At 36.9% G+C, this 18,252-nt stretch overlaps 1 protein-coding gene and 1 long non-coding RNA gene across 4 annotated transcripts in view; one reads left to right on the top strand and one right to left on the bottom strand.

Moving 5' to 3' along the window:
• Positions 1 to 18,252, top strand: part of col2a1b (collagen, type II, alpha 1b) — a 65,082-nt gene that overhangs the window by 38,381 nt on the left and 8,449 nt on the right. For both annotated transcript variants that reach the window (XM_042506010.2, XM_042506001.2), the window contains 16 exons: positions 40 to 93; positions 1,111 to 1,164; positions 1,610 to 1,663; positions 1,894 to 1,947; positions 2,599 to 2,643; positions 2,732 to 2,830; positions 5,268 to 5,375; positions 5,476 to 5,529; positions 5,686 to 5,739; positions 6,695 to 6,748; positions 7,027 to 7,080; positions 11,847 to 11,954; positions 12,309 to 12,362; positions 12,482 to 12,535; positions 13,807 to 13,968; positions 15,858 to 15,965. In XM_042506010.2, coding sequence (XP_042361944.2) covers positions 40 to 93; positions 1,111 to 1,164; positions 1,610 to 1,663; positions 1,894 to 1,947; positions 2,599 to 2,643; positions 2,732 to 2,830; positions 5,268 to 5,375; positions 5,476 to 5,529; positions 5,686 to 5,739; positions 6,695 to 6,748; positions 7,027 to 7,080; positions 11,847 to 11,954; positions 12,309 to 12,362; positions 12,482 to 12,535; positions 13,807 to 13,968; positions 15,858 to 15,965 — 1,170 coding nt within the window. The remainder of the gene's footprint in view (positions 1 to 39; positions 94 to 1,110; positions 1,165 to 1,609; positions 1,664 to 1,893; positions 1,948 to 2,598; positions 2,644 to 2,731; positions 2,831 to 5,267; positions 5,376 to 5,475; positions 5,530 to 5,685; positions 5,740 to 6,694; positions 6,749 to 7,026; positions 7,081 to 11,846; positions 11,955 to 12,308; positions 12,363 to 12,481; positions 12,536 to 13,806; positions 13,969 to 15,857; positions 15,966 to 18,252) is intronic.
• LOC121957440 (uncharacterized) lies at positions 568 to 10,594 on the bottom strand. 2 transcript variants are annotated; one of them, XR_015779077.1, is made up of 5 exons: positions 10,223 to 10,594; positions 6,984 to 7,078; positions 6,693 to 6,799; positions 2,688 to 2,843; positions 568 to 1,433 (listed from the first exon to the last, which is right to left on the bottom strand). It is a non-coding gene; the product is annotated as an uncharacterized LOC121957440 (long non-coding RNA). The 2 variants fall into 2 exon arrangements; XR_015779076.1 differs by lacking the exon at positions 568 to 1,433 and having other exon boundaries at positions 1,444 to 2,843; positions 10,223 to 10,591.

Below are 18,252 nucleotides of genomic sequence, written 5' to 3'. Positions count from 1 at the left end.
CTGTGACTAACGGTTGCATTTTGTTTCTGTTGTGATTAGGGTGAGCCCGGCAAGTCTGGAGAGAAAGGACTGGGTGGAGCTCCTGGTCTCAGAGTAAGCTGTTTCCCTTTTCTGCTTTCAGATGGATCTCAAAATATACATATTCATATATTCATGAATTAATCCGGTATAGAACATAACAAAAGGCTTTTATGGACTATACAATTAAAAGAAAACAATATTTAAGAAAAATAAGAGTAGCTGTTAGACCATGTTTTCAGACATGCAGAGGTCGAAGAAGTATTCCCTTTACTATACCACAGTGTAAAAATACTCTGTTACAAGTAAAGTCCTGCATTAAAAATGTTAAGTAAGTATAATCAGAAAAATGTACTTTAAGTACACAAGTACCCAATACAGAAAAACCTAAAACAAAAAAGGAAACAAGAAAACAAAAATATTTACAAAAAATACAAAATCAAAAAGGAAATCGAAAAAAGTTAGTAGAAACTCAAACTTATCACAAAAACAGAAAAACACCCCCAAAACACAATCATATTAAATAAAAAAAAATTACCCACACAATAGTTGGCAATTAATTTTCTTTTAATCAGCTAATTGATTAATCAATTAATTGTTTCAGCGGTACTTGAATAAACTTGTACTTTATAACATATGATGTTAAAAAACTCTTCTTATATTTTTATGCAAAAATGTGACTCAAGCTATCAGATAAATGCAGTGAAGTAAAGACTACAGTATTTTCCTCTGAAATGTAGTGGAGTAAGTATAAAGTGACATGAATAGTCAAGTAAAGTACAAGTACCTTAACTTTGTACTTAAGTATATATACATTCAACAACTGCAGACACGAGTATTATAATTAAACAGATGAAAGTGAACCTTTTTCTGCAGGTAGTTTTGTACTCTCTGGTTACTGTGACTCACTGATCCTGTTATTTCTGTGGTTCAGCTTCCACATAAGAAGCACGCTGAAAAGCTCAATTATAGCTATCAGATGTCTATCTACTTTATAGCATCACCTTTGGCTTAACTGTTGATATCCATCTATTTGTTTTTCCTCCTTCCTGCGTCTCCCTCCCTCCTCCCTCTCTTCCTTCCACGCCTCAGGGTCTGCCTGGCAAAGATGGAGAAACCGGCCCTGCTGGACCCCCTGGCCCTGCCGTACGTATCTCTACCTCCCCCATCCCACTCCATATAGCTTCAACACTGATATTATCTTCACGCCTTTTCACCGTCTGCATTTAGAAGCCACCTTCGGTATCTCTATTTCGCAGACTGCCTCGACGATAGTTCTCTTTGGAGAAAAAAAAAAAAGAAAGTCCTTGACATAAATGTCTGGACATTGTAAGATGGCATCACTGACGCACAGGCATTCAGCTGGTCTTTAAGTGTGCGTTTCAGTGCACTGAAGAAAATAAAGCTGGTTTAACCTGAAAAAAAAACTGCAATATGTAAAACGTTCTGAATGATCACCTTGATGTTTAGTGATATCAGATACATAAATGCCAAAGTAACCACCACCTTAAACACATAAATCATGACATTCCTGACATTTAACGTATGACAGAAGTTGATCGTGACTATAGATTATGGATTATTTCTTTAGGGTCCTGCTGGAGAGAGAGGAGAGCAAGGACAGCCCGGTCCCTCAGGTTTCCAGGTGAGTCTACCTGCCCGAACCTTGACCTGTAATGACCTGTTAGAGTTTAGATATGAATGCAGCTGTTTCTCTAATTATGGCCGTGAGTGTACTATGATTTCTCATAGTATATAAATATTATGATGACCCACATGCTGATTCATTGTACACAAATTTGTAACAATTTTTGTTTATTTCAGACTCAGCGTTTGTTTTTGCTAACATCTTTTTTGTTTGTGTCCTGTGCTCAGGGTCTGCCTGGACCTCCTGGCCCCCCTGGTGAGGGAGGAAAGCCTGGAGACCAGGTGAGTGCACTTTCTTGGTGAAATATACAAGGTAAATTTATTAGTCTTTTTTTTTTAACATAGTTTAGAGAAAAAAAGAAATTAAAATTAAATATAGTCCATTAAACTCAGTGAAAATCCTTATTGTATCATTGTTGATGTGTTTCCTTTGGAGCAGCTGTGTATTGTATGTTGTTTTGCTCCTGCAGCACTATGACACCCACAAGAGCTTTAACATTATTGTCAAGTTGTGTTTGAGAAAATTAAGACTTAAATAAAATAAAAGATTAATTAAAAAAAATAAAATTAGTTGCTTTTTTTTACCATATTTGCTGCCTCCAATGTTATTTCGTACTGTAGGAACATCTTGGTATTAAATAGCCGTTATGTATTTTTACAGTCGTCTTATCGTTCACATCATTTCTGTATCACTGTGAATGAAAAGTGTGACATAGAGCTGTTTATAACAAGGTCCATGTTCACCTTAGTATTTGCTTTTATACGTAACATATCCTGATAATATGTGTCACTCATAATTTTGAGTCAGCTGCTGTAACAGGATCAAGACTCTACCTCAGTCTATCACTAGTACAAACTGTAGTAGTTCCTTGTTTAAAGACACACGGCTTGACTTTTCATATACTGATCCTGCAAATGTCACTTTTCTTTCAGGGTGTCCCTGGAGAGGCTGGAGCTGCTGGTGCTACTGGACCCAGAGTAAGCTGACAGTCTGTATTTAACCTAACTGTTGTTTGACTCACTCATTGTCGGACATGCAGTTGATTGTTGCTGCGTCGCCTTTCAGGGAGAGCGTGGTTTCCCCGGAGAGAGAGGAGCTGCCGGCCCTCAGGGTCTGCAGGGTCCTCGAGGTCTGCCAGGAACTCCTGGAACTGACGGACCCAAGGTGAGTCCAACATCTGGTCAGAAAGCATCAAATTATGAAAAGTTACCGCCTGAGGAGCAGCAGCAATAATGTGAGCATGTGATCAAACTATCATCACCTCAGATATTTGTGAGTTGAGCTGTGTTGACCACATTTAGTGTTTTCACCCCAAAAAAATGTTTATTTAATGTGGTAAGCCACCCAGATCCTGATACGTCTTGTCTAATGATTTTTAGTCAGTAGATGACAGAGTAATGGAAGTCTATATGGGGACCGCTGTATAAAATAGATCCTCTGATCAGTTTTCCTGAACATTTACATTAGGGATGTTCTTAACAAATATTTCCCCTGATGCTTATACAGAAATTTAGACTTAGACTAGATGACTAATCTAAAAGTAAGAAACCTCTCAGAAAATTTAGAACTTAGAAACTGGCACGGTCATTATACATGAGGGTTGCAACTAACAGTTATTTTCAGTTAAATCTATTGATTATTTTACTTAATTAACAGACTGTCTGACCTATAAAAATTGAGAAACTGTTGAAAAATGTTGATCAGTGTTCCCTAAAGCCAAAGATGGCATCCTCAAATGTCTTGTTGTGTCCACAACCAAAAGATATTCATTTTACTATCACAGAGGAGTAAAGAACCAACAAATATTCACAATTAAGAAGCTAGGATCAGAGAACTGGGGCTTTATTTTAAAAAAAAATGACTCTGTAAAGATCAAATTAGTTGGCCATTACTTGAGAGCTGACAACTAACTGACTCTATTGCACAAGCAGTGTGTTCATAGAAGCTTACACACCAAAAATACAGGAAAAAATGAAACAAAACATTTTATAGGATTGGTTGTGAGACAGTATTTCTTTAAGGAGAAAGGTCTCACCCCAATTGAAAAACACTCTAGAAACCTTGTGCAGTATATTGAAAATTTCAACAGAGGACTGCATTATTACTGTAGTAAGGATTTGCACGCTTCAAGACAGACAGTCAGGATCCGGCCAATTTATTGCCAAGTACGTTTTCACATACAAGGAATTTGTTTTGGCGTGTTGATGCATAACAAAACACAAACATAATATTAGAAATAAACTAAAGTATGGCAAACATCAATAAATTTAAAAAAAGAACAGAACAAAACGTCAATAAATATATAAAAAAATATGGTAATTTCTCATTACCTACATTCAAATACTACATTTAGGCAATTCATAAAATGCTAATATTTTAAAAAGAAATAAGGTCTTTTCTACATTATTAAACTGCTGGCAGGTAAGTGTATTTTGAATCAAGCCAGACAGTCACTTGCTTATCAGCCACCAACAAATTCCAGTCGCTGCAGTCAGTCGTCCCAACTGCACTGTGAGTGAAGGAAGAGCTCAAAGCGTCTGAAATTCTCACTTTTGGTCTGTTATCTGGTCAGATTTTAATCCCAGTTCAGGTTTTCTTCCCTGAAGGTCAGACAGGAGCAGACAGAGAGGATGAGGATTATAGTCGACATGATGGTGACGGAGGAGCAGACAGTATGAGGAGCTCCATTCTGAGAAAGATGCAGAGTGATTTGTTGCAAGAAACAAAGTGTACATTTGCCCCCTTCGGTGTGAATATATTGAGAGCCAACATGCCCCATGGTTACAGCTTAATGAGTGCAGATATGCAGCTGAGCTGGTGTTTGTGTGTCTGATCTCCAGTCTGAGGCTGCAGTGGAAAACACTGCTGATAAGCCTGACGACTTCTGACCAGGAGTGGGCCCGCTGGAGCCACTTAAAAAAAAATCAAAGTCTGCATTTCCCTCCTTTACCTTGGATTTGTTATGATTAAAAAATTATCTACTCAAAATGCAGAATTCAGTGTCAGAATCAAATCAAATGGAACATGTGGGAATAGAGATATTTTTATTGTTTAACTAATGAAGTTGATTTTTATGCACTTAAAATAAAATAAATAAAATAAAATAATTAAATTCTGTCTGCAAAGATGGCAAAAGGTTATATTATTCCAAAAACTGAACAACCTGTGTCAGGTGAATAATACTAAACTGAACTGTTTTTGGTTATTTTCATTCAGCCCTTTGCTGAACAGAGCATGTCGAAACAAAGATGGCCAGGGTCTATTGTTGAATAAGTACAAGCCGTCTCTCGCAAGTTTTATCATAGGCACATAGGTCCTATACCAGAAAGTTTTGAGTATACTTAATACTTAATTTCCTGCATTCAGGGGAATTTTTATGCACCAATTTGTGCCTTTTCTACATCCAGTTATTGTGTAAATATCTTACATTTTGTTCAAATAAAAGTCCTCTGTCACTGTCAAACTTACATTGGAAATAATGAGGGGGAAGCGTCCTCTGCGTAAAAATATACACCTATGCCCCCTCAACCTGTGACAACACCCTTAATTAACTTTCGTGTCTGCTGTCGGTGCATATTCATTTATTCCTGCTCCACAATAGGGAGCCACTGGACCTGCTGGTGCTGGTGGAGCTCAGGGACCCCCCGGCCTGCAGGGTATGCCCGGAGAGAGAGGAGCTGCTGGCATCCCTGGACCCAAAGGAGACAGAGTAAGCCATAATGGCAACTAACGACTGAATATTTAAACTTTAAGTTGTATGTGTGCCTAAACTCCTGTCAGGTGACTGACTCGTGTTTATACTCCCTCAGGGTGACATCGGAGAGAAAGGACCTGAAGGTGCTCCTGGCAAAGATGGTGGCAGAGTGAGTGTTATTGTGTTGCATCATAAATGTTCAACCCTTTAAATCCTCAATTTCTTTTGGTCTGACAAAAAAAATGTTATTTTGGGAAAAATTATTTCTAAACAAAACTCTCATGCCAAACTTTTTCAATTCTTTACACTCTTTTGCTGTTTCCAGGGTCTCACTGGTCCCATTGGGCCTCCTGGTCCTGCTGGTCCCAACGGTGAGAAGGTGAGTCATATCATTTTAATCATTATTTACTGTAGTTACTGGCAAGTTTTCACTATAATATTTCCCCCTGAAGTTTTTCATTAAACTTGGTGTTGAGTTGAATTTAAATGTCCCACTACAATACAAGTTGCAGCGTTCATACAGATAGAGGGATTCAAGATTCAAGGACTTTCTAGTAATTTTTCAAGCACTCAGTTTTATTATCGACATAAAAATGTTTTTTCCACAACCATCTGATGCAAGAGAGCTATACAAACATACAAACCAGTGCTCATAAATGGAGCAAACACATGATACCACAGGCTAATATTAACTTACTATAAATTAACTTGTTAGAATTTTTCAGCTGTGTGATTGGCAAAGGACAAAAAAGCAGGGAAATCTCAAGAGCAGAGCATGGAGCATCGATTATTCAGCTACTCCTTTAATCCCAAACTCGCATGTTCTCAAAAACACACCCGGTGATTGTGAATTCTCTTCACTGATATAGTTTGTGCACGAAATTTCATCTATATATTCTTTTTTTTTAACAAATAATTTCTTCACATTCACAAACCTGCGTTTCTCCAGCAATTTTTGCCTTAATGTTTAAAGTGTAATTTACGAGCACACAATTACTGATCATTATTTTTTAAAAAGCTCAATATCTCATACTTTAAAACCATAAATAACTAATTTCAGACAACTAGATAAGTCTGGTGTGAGTGTTTTTGCAGGCTAACGAAACATCCTTGAGCTGATTATTTTCCAGCGTTTACCAGCCAGTAAATAGCCAGTAATAGCTGTACTTTTCAAGGACCAAGTAATAAAATGTCTAATTTTCAAAGTATTTACGTACTAACAATTCTGAGAGCCAAATTCAAGGACTTCAAGCACCTCAAGTATGACCCCTGAAGTTAACTGCATATCTGTCTGAATCTGTGTGTGTTGCTGATGTTACTGTGTTTTCTTACAGGGTGAATCTGGTCCTGCTGGTCCTTCTGGAGCTCCTGGTACCCGCGGCGCTCCTGTAAGTGTCACAGTTTAACTCCAGTTATTCATTCCTAAAAACAGGATGGCACTGTCAACGTAAAAAAAAAAAAAAATTGAAGTGAGATATACAATAAATAAACATCACTCAGTAGTAGTTTTTTTCTTCAGAGCAAATCATTTTGTAAGATTATACATTATGAGTATAAAATAATCACTGTATATGTTTTTAACCCATTTCTCACACTTTCAGTCAACATTGCAGCCTGACTAACCTCTGAATGTGTGTTGCCTCTCTTTCTTCCTCTTCCTCCTCAGGGTGACAGGGGTGAGACTGGACCTCCTGGGCCTGCTGGATTTGCTGGACCTCCTGTAAGTAACATCAATAACACCAACCAGCACTTAGCTCTGCAGAAATCTGAAAAACATGGACTCCAGGGCCTTTAACTAAATGTCAGCACATGTAGTCTGTGGCCGTGTGGTCCTGTTCTGGGTCTGGACATGTTAGCATGTTTTAAAAAATGATTTAAGTTTTTAAAACAAGTTTTACTGTAGTTCTCTTCCTAGAACGCCATTCGGTCATATTTACTATTACTCACAGTTTAAAGTGCTGTTTTTAACTCTGGACAAAGACAGCTGATTTTTGAGTGTCATATCCAGGTCATCAAATACAGATACTTTGGGTTGGTGGTTCAGTCCAACTACCAACACAAAGCGTTGGTTTTGGGAGTTTTATTTATTTTAGATTTTATCAGGATGTCCCATTGAGATCAAAAAGCCTTACAGCTGTGCAAAATAGCAACATATTAAAATACCATAAATACAGTGTAAAAATAATATAAAATCAAAAAGAGGAACAGCTGTTACTTATGATGGAATGGGACTCATCATTTAAAAAGTGTAAATTTATAACACCTCATCTTTCATGATCTGAAACGAACTATGTGAAGAACAGGACTGAGAAATAGCATCAAACCAGTGGCTTGGCTTCTAAAATGAAGCTGAATAACACTCAGTATACGTAGTGTGAATTGAATCTAAAAACACAAAATGTTGCACAGTAAAACTTGTGACACTAAGTTAGTAAGTAAGATATTAAGCGCAGTCGTTATTAGCTTATCCAATATTGTAAATGAATACGATTAAAGTATCTGATTAAAGCACATTAGATATACAAAACAATCTCAACATCTTGATGATAAACAATTAAAGTTGCAATATTATTGTATTGTCTTTCTAAAAAAAACTGATACAAGCGCTCGCCTTGTGTATCGTTACCTGCAAAGTGAGACTCCTGCGTAAATGGATTATTTTGTTCCACCAAGAGTCACGAGCAAGAGACGACATCATGACAGCGTTTATTTCAAACCTGTCTATTATTACCTGGTATCACTTGGTTATCTAATAGTCTTTACTTCTGTTTCAGGCCTCTGTGAATCATTTTGTATCTTGACACGTCTCTCATCTACCTCAGTGTATTTATTCTGCAGAGAGAAATTAGTGTGTAGACAGTCTGAAGTCTTCACATCACTCATCCGTTTAGATCCTCTCAAAAACTCCAGGCAGACATCACATGAATGTTTTTAATAAGCTGCATCCTTTCAAACAGATTTCCCTCAATAGCTTTGTGACAACCCAATTCATCACACTTTTTCTCTCTCTTGGTTGCCCTATGATTAATTATTGAATTTATATCAGTATGAATAACAAGACAAGGTGTCTATGTCATTTTTGGTTCACAGCTCACAGACTGTAACATCACGGCTCATCAACACACAGACTGAAAACAGACACGAGTGCTATATAAAACATCAGCAGCTCTTGTTTAATATTTTGAAATAAGGGATCACACCTCTGTCTCACTCACTTCAATCTCAGTCAAGTTTTGTGTGAAAGAAAAATCATGAAAGACAGAAAAGTGAAGGAAAACTCAGTTTTTGAGTATATTTTCCTCTACATTAAAGTCAGTAAAAAGCATTTTTCCAGAGACACAGAGGACATGTAGCCCACCTACTTAATTTAAAATTTATCACTGAATTATCATGCATGTTAACATTAATATAATGGGATAATATCTTCACATGGGAGGTGAATTGGTGAAGGTCTCATGAAATATAAAATAAAATATATCCACTGTAACTAACAAATAAGAGCATGTGACTCTCGACTAGTGTGCAGAAAGGAGTGGTTAGCCTAATGTAGCTTTACTGTTATTGTGAGCTCAGAACTCACATTTACACTTAACTAAGCTAAAACCTGGAGTTTGCCACTTTGACACATATTTTAGAACACGAATAAATTTTAGACCACATAGATTTGATGAAATAAACATGGAAATATTGTGAACCACACCTTTAAGCCTCACTGGTGACCCACTAAAATAAAGCAAAAATAAAAGTACCCACATTTTTTATAATACATTTCAGTTTGTGGCACCACAGTGTTAGCACGCTTGTATGAGCTCATTGAAATCCTCAAGAAATATATTGTCTGTAATCACTGTTCCTTTATCTTAGAAAGTGGTTGATCTGAAACCCATCCTAAGAATTTAAGAAAAGCATTTTAAATTATACACAAATGCTATCCTGTACATTTTGTTATTTAAAGATACATTCTTGACATGGATGCCAAATGCACCTTCTGTAACAACATGGTAGAAACTTTAACATGCTTATTTTTTCAACGTGCACATGTGACTATCATCTAAACTGATTTTCAGATGGACCTCTGAAGACATTTTGGCATTTCACCAAAAGAATCGAATTTGTTAATAATATTAAACAATCCAAATTTCTCCAAGAATAGACAGTATATAATTAATTTTCCTTATTATTTTAGCAAGACTCTAGATTTATAATTTTTTTTTGAAGAAATTGCCCTCATATACCAAAACCAGCTCAAGATGCATACCTTAAAACATTTTTTTCCTACTTCTAAAATAATTAGGTCAAACCCTGTGTGTGTTCATCGTTTTTCCTATTATCTTAAAATATATATTGATTATCATACCATGTGCATTAGCTTACCTACAATATTGAAAAAAAATGCAACTGGATGTAAAATCGAACACTTACTTTAGTTATTGTTAAAAGGGAGGATTTTACATTTAAAGCCTACTTCTATTAAAAATGGCTTCAATTCTTAATTATAGTGATTAAACATTTGTTCAACCAAAAGTAACGCTTGTTTTCTTTCCTTTAAGGGTCATTCTGAGTGATAATGATAAAATAATTCTTTAATATCGTGAAACCGTGATATTTTCTGAGACTGTTATCTTACTGTATGTACCGTTTTTAATGTTTTTTGAAAAAAGAAAAGCGTCCTGATGCTCTGACCTACTGAAAACCTCCGTGGTCTCCTCCAGCATGCAGCGGCCAGACCTAAACACGTCTGCTACAGCAGCATGTGGCGGCGGCGTCTGACGCACACTACCCAGAAATGTATAAAACAATGAATCTCCGAGCTTTTAAGCATTAATGTTCATATTTTTACAGATTTCGTTGTCCATACTCACTCAGAAACTCGGTGACAAAAGGGATTTCCCGCATGGAGTCTCTCCTACCAGCTAAGCAGGGCAATGGCCAAATAGCAACACCTGGCTAGGCCGTTTGCGCCAAATTAAGACAATAACTCACTGAAAACGGCTCCATAACACGCTCTTTCTCCCTGCTATAGATTACACACTAATGTGAAAAAACACTGGATCTTTACTTGATAGGAAAAAGTAAAATAACAGACTGTACTGAACTTAAGACTAGCTCCTTTGACTTCACATCCGCTTTCTTCACTTTGTTTTTCCTCTTTTCTTAGTCCCGCCCTGTCAAAGAGGCCGAGTAGGTCAAGATGTTCACACCTCTGATCGGCACTGAGTGGCTCATAACAAACCTGCCACCCAATGTACACACAAGAACAAGGGCCGGAGACGTTCAAGAGCTTCTCAAAACATAGGACATGTCAACATCTTCCAAAAACTAGAAATATATCAACATTAAAGTTATTACACACCAGTAATCATAGAGCCAGCCCATATTTAAAGAAATATTGTGTTTTTGTAAACAGAAATACATATGAAAAAAACAACAGCATGCAAACAATGAGCAAGAAAGGAACAAATGAACCAAAAACTATTAAGAAAATTAGTAAAAAGCACAAGAAAATTACCTGTTACTACTAGTACTACCACTACTATTTCTACTACCACTACTACTTCTACTACTACTACTACTACCACTGCTACTACTACTAATAATAATAATAATAATAATAATAATAATAATAATAATAATAACTTTGTTTGTGCTTTGACACACAAAGCAAAAGCAAATTTGGGATACAGAGAAGGCAATGTAACAACAGAAAGCCAAACAATCTAAACTAGGGAAGAGTTGGAAAAATTAAAACAAGAGTACAAATAAGGCAAGATGCAGGACGCAAAATGTCAATTTAAAAAAGTACAAACGAATAGACCAGACACATCATAAAACAACAAAAGTAATAATATGATAAATAAAAGGAAATTAAAGAAATTAAACAAATAAAATAGGTAAAATAGATGAAAAATAATAAAAAGATGACATCACATAAAAGAGTTTATAAATGGGTTTTAGTTGGTAAACAAAACCACAAAAAAAGAAAATAAGTTGACAAAAAAAAACAAGGCAAACAAAATGTATTCAAAAGTGCTCAAAGAACTTTTAATAATTCTGTAACATAATTTCAAACATGTAATATTATTATTATAAATACAGTTTTTTCCCTAGCGTTTTCTCTTTTTTTCTACAGACATTTTTCCATAGCTTTTCAAAAAATGATTACCCTGAATTAACAAATTTCGTGCAGTTTGTGGAACATATCTTACCAAGTTGCTCCTCGACTTTTTTTTACATTTTTGAAAGAGGTCACACCAATGTGCTCAGGGTTCAAAGTTTTGAGTACTTGTGAAAGGCATCTGAAAGCAGCACACACAAAGTGATGTTGCTCCAGGTTTCAATGAATTAAACTGACCTTTATGTGTGAAGTCAGTGGAGTGCCCATTTAACCAAATTTATTTGATGAAATCAAGAAGCATCACGTAAACATCTGTAAAATCACAGATTGACGTATTTCATTCGTTCACCTGTTTTGCCTTTTTATTTCAGGGTGCTGACGGTCAGCCAGGCACTAAGGGAGAGCAGGGAGAATCTGGACAGAAGGGTGACGCTGGTGCCCCTGGACCCCAAGGACCCTCTGGTGCCCCTGGACCTGCAGTGGGTGTTTTTGGTTTTTTTTATGGACTTTGCTTGAATCCTAAACAATGAGGGTTAACACCAAAGTGGTGGATGTTTCCAACCTTGTGAATTGTTCTATTTAAAATATTATGCAACAACAAGGCAGACACTTACTGACAATCAGAGAAGAAATGTTTTATCTATGCTGAAACTGACAGAAAATTCCTTGAGGTGGGATAAACATCAAGTCAAAAGGAAAACTTAATAAAAAGCAACTGAAGCAGACAAACCCCACTCTAAACCAAACAGATTCAAACAAGCGTTTAATATTAGTTATTCATAAAACATAAAATATATGTCAGACAGTCATGTACAGTATGTTTTCTGTTCTAGGGTCCTACTGGTGTTTCTGGACCTAAAGGTGCTCGTGGTGCTCAGGGACCTCCTGTAAGTGGCCTTTTGAAAATATCTTTATCTTCAGCAGTGTTTTACTTTTGATTCACAGTAGAATATACACATTTTGTCACATTATTTCTGTTTTTTGTAACTTAATCTTTCTCTTTTAGGGTGCCACTGGTTTCCCTGGAGCTGCTGGACGAGTTGGACCCCCAGGTCCCAATGTAAGTCCACAACTATATGCATTTGGCTGGGTCCATAACCATACAAATAATATCCATAAGATGCTGATATTGTTGGTTTTTGTTTTTTGCGGGGTAATTTATCTATTTGAGAAGGGATAATGTACATTAATCCACATTGAACAAATGTAAATGCACCAAAGTTAGCTGAGGAGCTAGTTTTCATCAGTAGTCCTTTGCCTGATGTCATTAGTCCAGCGAGATAATGCCTGATGTCATCCTAAGATAATAAAAAGAAATATGATCTAAAGATACAATGTGTACAATGGTTAAGACAAACATCATTAAGATAAAAAGGCACACAATGTACTTAAACTTGTACAAGTTAAGTATATAACACGATTTGACAATATGAGTGGATAAAATCCAGATAGCAGATGATGCAAGTACAGTGTGAGTATAGTCATTTTATATCACATATCTTATTGGGTTTTTTTTTTTCAAATTGTTTGTTGTTTTTGCAGTCGGACATATTTTTACATAGACTTAAAAAACAAACCAAATTCAGTCTTTGGTATCCACTGTAGAGACAGTATAATTATTATTCATTCTCCATATTAAATTGTGTATGTGTTAAGTTAAATGTGCTTCATTTATGTTTTAACAAGCAAGGTGCAGCAGAGCAGATACAGGAATGTTTTCTTAATGCCACCTGACTTACTGTCACTTAAGACTCCTTTTTAATTTGCACCTGTGCAACATTTATTCACACAGTTTCAACACCTTCACACCACCGAAACAGTATGTCTGACACAGTGGCAGCTGTTGACTGCTAATATGAAATATGTGTTATTAAAAGTTATCTGAAAATGTTTTATATATTAATATCTCATATTTCGAATTTTATTTATTCAATTTTCAGATACATTTTCAACATATATGAATTTAACCATAATTATTACATCAAACAAAAAGCACTGCAGGCAGGCCAGTCTAATACTCAAACTCTTTTACTGTGAAGTCACGCTGTTGATTTATTGAAACTTAATTAATTAATTCATTGTGTATGTGAAGCGCTTTGAAATTGCATGTTTTATTGCTGTATAAATAAAGCTTTACTTACTTAATTACTTGTAACTTGTGCAGAACGTGGCTTGGCATAGTCTCGCTGGAATAAGCAGGGACGTCTGTGAGAAGACATATGCTGCTCCGAAACCTGTGTACACCACAGACTTTATCTGTATTACAATGTCATGTTATTTCACTGTCACTTCATTTCATGTATCTTAAGTCATCCTTCTCACATGTTGTAGGGTAATCCTGGACCTGCTGGTCCTGCCGGCCCTCCTGGTAAAGATGGACCCAAGGGTGTGAGGGGAGATGGTGGACCCCCAGGCAGACAGGGTGACGCTGGGCTCCGCGGTCCTGCTGGCCCTTCTGGAGAGAAGGGAGATGCAGGAGAGGATGGTCCCCCTGTGAGTTTGTCATACCTTTATCATATTCCTATGCTTAAGACACTTCTGGGCTTTTACATAAAGCTATAACTTCTTGACCTTGTGACACCTGAAATGCCACTCCAATCCCTAGAGCACCCACATGTTTAGCCACGCTCTCTCATCCTCTCCAGACAGCACATCTCCTTGAGCAAGTCAAGGTGAACACAGGTGTCCATTATGGAGAGAAAAAAAATGTTAAATGTGTTTGTTTTCTACATTTCTGTCGACTTTTACGTAGCCCTGTCAGCCGAAAGAGCCAATTTCATCAGTAATGGACAGCAGCCGAACACACTCTCCATTAATACACAGAGCTGTCAGTGTCCATCACAGACTCTAATAGCAGACCAAGACATATGACAGCACGGGGCAGCACAGGCTCAGTGACAGACTAATGACAGGACCCCAAGCTTTTACCTTGCCATGCTATACACATACACACACACACACACACACACATGCCCCTCATAAAAGTGTGACGAGTGCCGGTCAAGATAATGACACATCACAGATGATTGCACACTCACACATAGAGATAGCTGCGGAGGTGACGCTCTTCCCATCTATAGATGACATATATGAAATCTTGAACCATTTATCAACACATCAAAGTGTTTGTCAGCTGAACGATTAGATCTCAGCTGTCACTTAGCATTTATAGTGAGCATGGGTTAAGGGAGCTTTTACTGTTGCACCACAGGACATGTGGCAGACTCTGTCACAGTGTGGATGAAGTGATGGAGAGATTGATTTGTGTTGTTGTGAAGATCTCAGGTGGAGAAAATGACATGAGATATAAATCAAGTAGAGAAACAGAATGAATGAAGCGTAATAACACAAAAGAAAGAACAGACCACAGATAAAACTTACTGGAACAATCTTAAAGTTGGATAGCTTTGCACTCTCAAATACATGTCAGCAAATGTCGGCCTCTGGAAGTCACTGCTTCTGATCAAGAAGTAATCCGGCAGATAACCCCCTTAAAACCATAAATTATAATTTTCAAACTTAAACGTGTTTATGAATTAAATGAGCAGAATACAACGTGTTAATGAGCTTTAGAGGCGCTGGTAGGTACAAGCTAAGCCAACCAACTGCTGATTGTTGCTTCATCTTTACGTACAGACATGAGAGTGGCATTGAGTGAATAAGCATGTTTCCAAAAATGTCACACTATTCCTTCTGGAGATAGTTGCCCTCTTGTGTTGGATACTGTTGTGCAATTGGCTAAAAAAATCCTTGCGATGTAAAAAGGAACGAAAGTCTTCAGAAGACCGTTAAACACCATCCACGTGAAAAAAAAAAATTAGAGGAGGAAGTTTTTTTTGTTCATTTCAAGAATAAAATCAAAATTCCGCGAAAAAAAGCGAAATACCATTTAAAGAAAAAAACTTGACGATTCAAGATTTAGTTAAACTTTTAAAAATAGGTCAAACCAATAGCATTTGCACAGATGGCTGCCTCTAAAAATGCCTTGTGTAAACAAAGTGGTAAAATTACATAAAAGAAAAAGAAAAAAGAAATTGTGGTGTAATAAAAACTGTGTCTATTCAGAATATATCATTGTATAATAGATTTCTTTCAGGTGAATTGGATACGGCATCTATGTCAGTAAAAAGACAATTCACTATAGAAATGCCAAAGAGGTGATGTATTAATGAGAGGTTGTTTAGAAACTGTTGTGTCACTGTTACAGTTCAACACAGTCCACCAGAGAGAATCAGAATTGACCCAAAAAGCATAGTATTCTCCATAGTATAAGTGTATACAGTCTATAATTTAAAGATTGTTTCATGTGTGGGGAAAAAATAGCAAATTATCTTACTGTTGATACAATTACCACACATTCATTTTCCTTCTTCTCCTCTCAGGGTCCTCTTGGTCCTTCAGGTCCTCAGGGTTTGGCTGGTCAGCGCGGTATCGTTGGTCTGCCCGGACAGCGTGGTGAGAGAGGTTTCCCTGGTCTGCCTGGACCTTCTGTAAGTTACATCCTTTTTGCTTCATCAAATAGATTAATGTGCAAATCAGAGCAGCAACCTACAGTTATTTTCATCACCTAATGACCTCAGAGCCTATTGATTAAGTGTTCTTTCTGACTATATTTGTCTTATGTGATTGTTTCTTCGTAACTAATTGCAGCTGGAGAAAACACGTGTGTCTCTTTGCTTGCCTTTTTACGTGCATTGCTTCCTTGCTGCCACTTTGACATTTAATGGTTCAAATACTCACCCAGTTAACTGAGAATATAACTGGCAGATTAAATGGTGCTGAACATAACAGTTAGCCGCAGATCAACACAATAATATAATGCAGTCAAATGGAGAAAAGCAGTCAGTTCTCACAATTGAAAGAATAAAATTCAAAAATATTGATAAAGGACTATATGATGATCAAAATTGTTGTCAATTTTTGGGCTGCACGATATGAGGAAAACATGCGACATTAAACATTATTTAATATTGCAATAACAATATTACTTGTGATAAACATATCAAAATGCTGTCAGTTCTGCATTTCCGCTGCTTTAAACATCATGCTAAAACACAACAAATTGCTTGTTGAATTAAAAAATGATTTTTTTTGCTAACAATCTTTCATTGAACAAATTTAGCATTGAACTGAACACAAAAAACTTTTTGTATTCAGTTCGATTTTTAAATTTTTTTTTTTTCTATTTTTGATCGCAGTGCTACTGAAACACTCTTTTAGCTAATTAAAAAAGTGCAATATCACAGTCTTTCCCAATATAAAAAAAAAACATTTTTTTTGTGCAGCCCATATTTACAAAGTGCCTGTCAATCAGCTAAGTGTTTCAGTGCTGGAGCTAAGCACTATAACTCTCACTGCAGTGTTTATTGGTTGAAGAGAGGATTACTAAACATTGGATCTCTCTTTCAACTGCTATGAGTGACATACTGCCAACTACTAACCTTAAAAAACAAGAGAGGCTGTTTACTAAATACATGAATCTACCCTAATAGCACAAAGCCTAATGTTTAGCACAAGAGTTGAAAGAGACGGACTGTGGACTGTCAGTCTGCCGTGGCCTAAATGGATCACAGTCGCATCACGTCTCGCATGAGAGCAGCCAGGACTTTTCTCCTGGTGAACTGACGCCATTTGATGTACAGTGTGACATGTGACAAGAAGCCTCCCCTGCTCACATCTCGCTCTATTTGATATGTGACACAAGCCATGTCCCCGACTTACAGCATCTCAGTGGGCATGTCCTTACCGTTAATTATTCATCAATACGCATGAAAGGGATGCCAAGACAGAAGTGCCAAAACACACCCAGGATGTTTCAAGCAGAGAACATGCTTTTAATAGCAAACATTTCAACTGCAGATAAAGTTTATGTTTTGTTTTGTTGTTTTCTGCAAGTTTGGTCCCTCTGAAGGCAGCGGGTGCTCACAGTTTTCACCTCATACCACTGTTTCTCAATTGAGGAAAAAATTTGTGCCATGTTCTATAAAGAAGTTTAGCAATCAATTTTCAGGTCACTGCTTGTCATCTGGCTTGGTCATGGAGAAATTAGCATTTCAGATGAGCTGTGTAAGAGATAATTGATGGTTTTCTCCTTCATTAAGACGTCAACATGAAACTTTCCAACACCTGACTGGACCAACACAACATCACTATACATCACCACTAGTGGACTAATCGTGCACATCCTTAGTCCTTATCTCCATCTGAGTGGATGAGTTACATCAGGAGTTGTATCTCTGGTTAAAGGTGCATTATGTAAGCCAGTCCAACCGAATGTGGGGCAGTTTTTCATCCGTTAAATGTCAGTCTATTACTGTGTCCATACAACCACAATTTACAGTCACCAGTCATAACTAAAGGCAACTCATAACTGACAGCGAAGCAGGAATATAGCCAGTCAAAATCAGGCTGCTATCTTATGATCTTCATGTGTGGCGTTTGTGTATGGTTTACTTTATAGCTCAGTTTTAGCAACGCCACTGTAACAAGAAAACAGTCACATCACACCATTTGAAAAGTTTATCGCAAACCGTGTTGTCATTAGTTACACTAAAGATATGTTTCAGTAAATAGCCAATGTTAGATGCTACTTACCAATCAAAAAGAGTTCAGCATCAAACTAAATATTTTTACTGTCCAAGAGCTGTCTCCAGTGTTACAAAGCTACACCAATATTTACTCTACTTTTGCTTCCTCTTTCATCGCTTCTTGTCTTTGCTGTGGAGCATTGCTTCTTCCGGGAGCTGTTTGTGATGGGATAACGGTCATTTTCTTTTC

Source organism: Plectropomus leopardus, chromosome 2 (assembly GCF_026936395.1).
Source record: "Plectropomus leopardus strain MGB_pleo_1.0 chromosome 2, ASM2693639v1, whole genome shotgun sequence".
Classification (NCBI taxonomy): domain Eukaryota; kingdom Metazoa; phylum Chordata; class Actinopteri; order Perciformes; family Serranidae; genus Plectropomus; species Plectropomus leopardus.
Note: the sequence above shows the minus strand (reverse complement) of the source record. Positions and strands in the feature narration are given on the sequence as shown.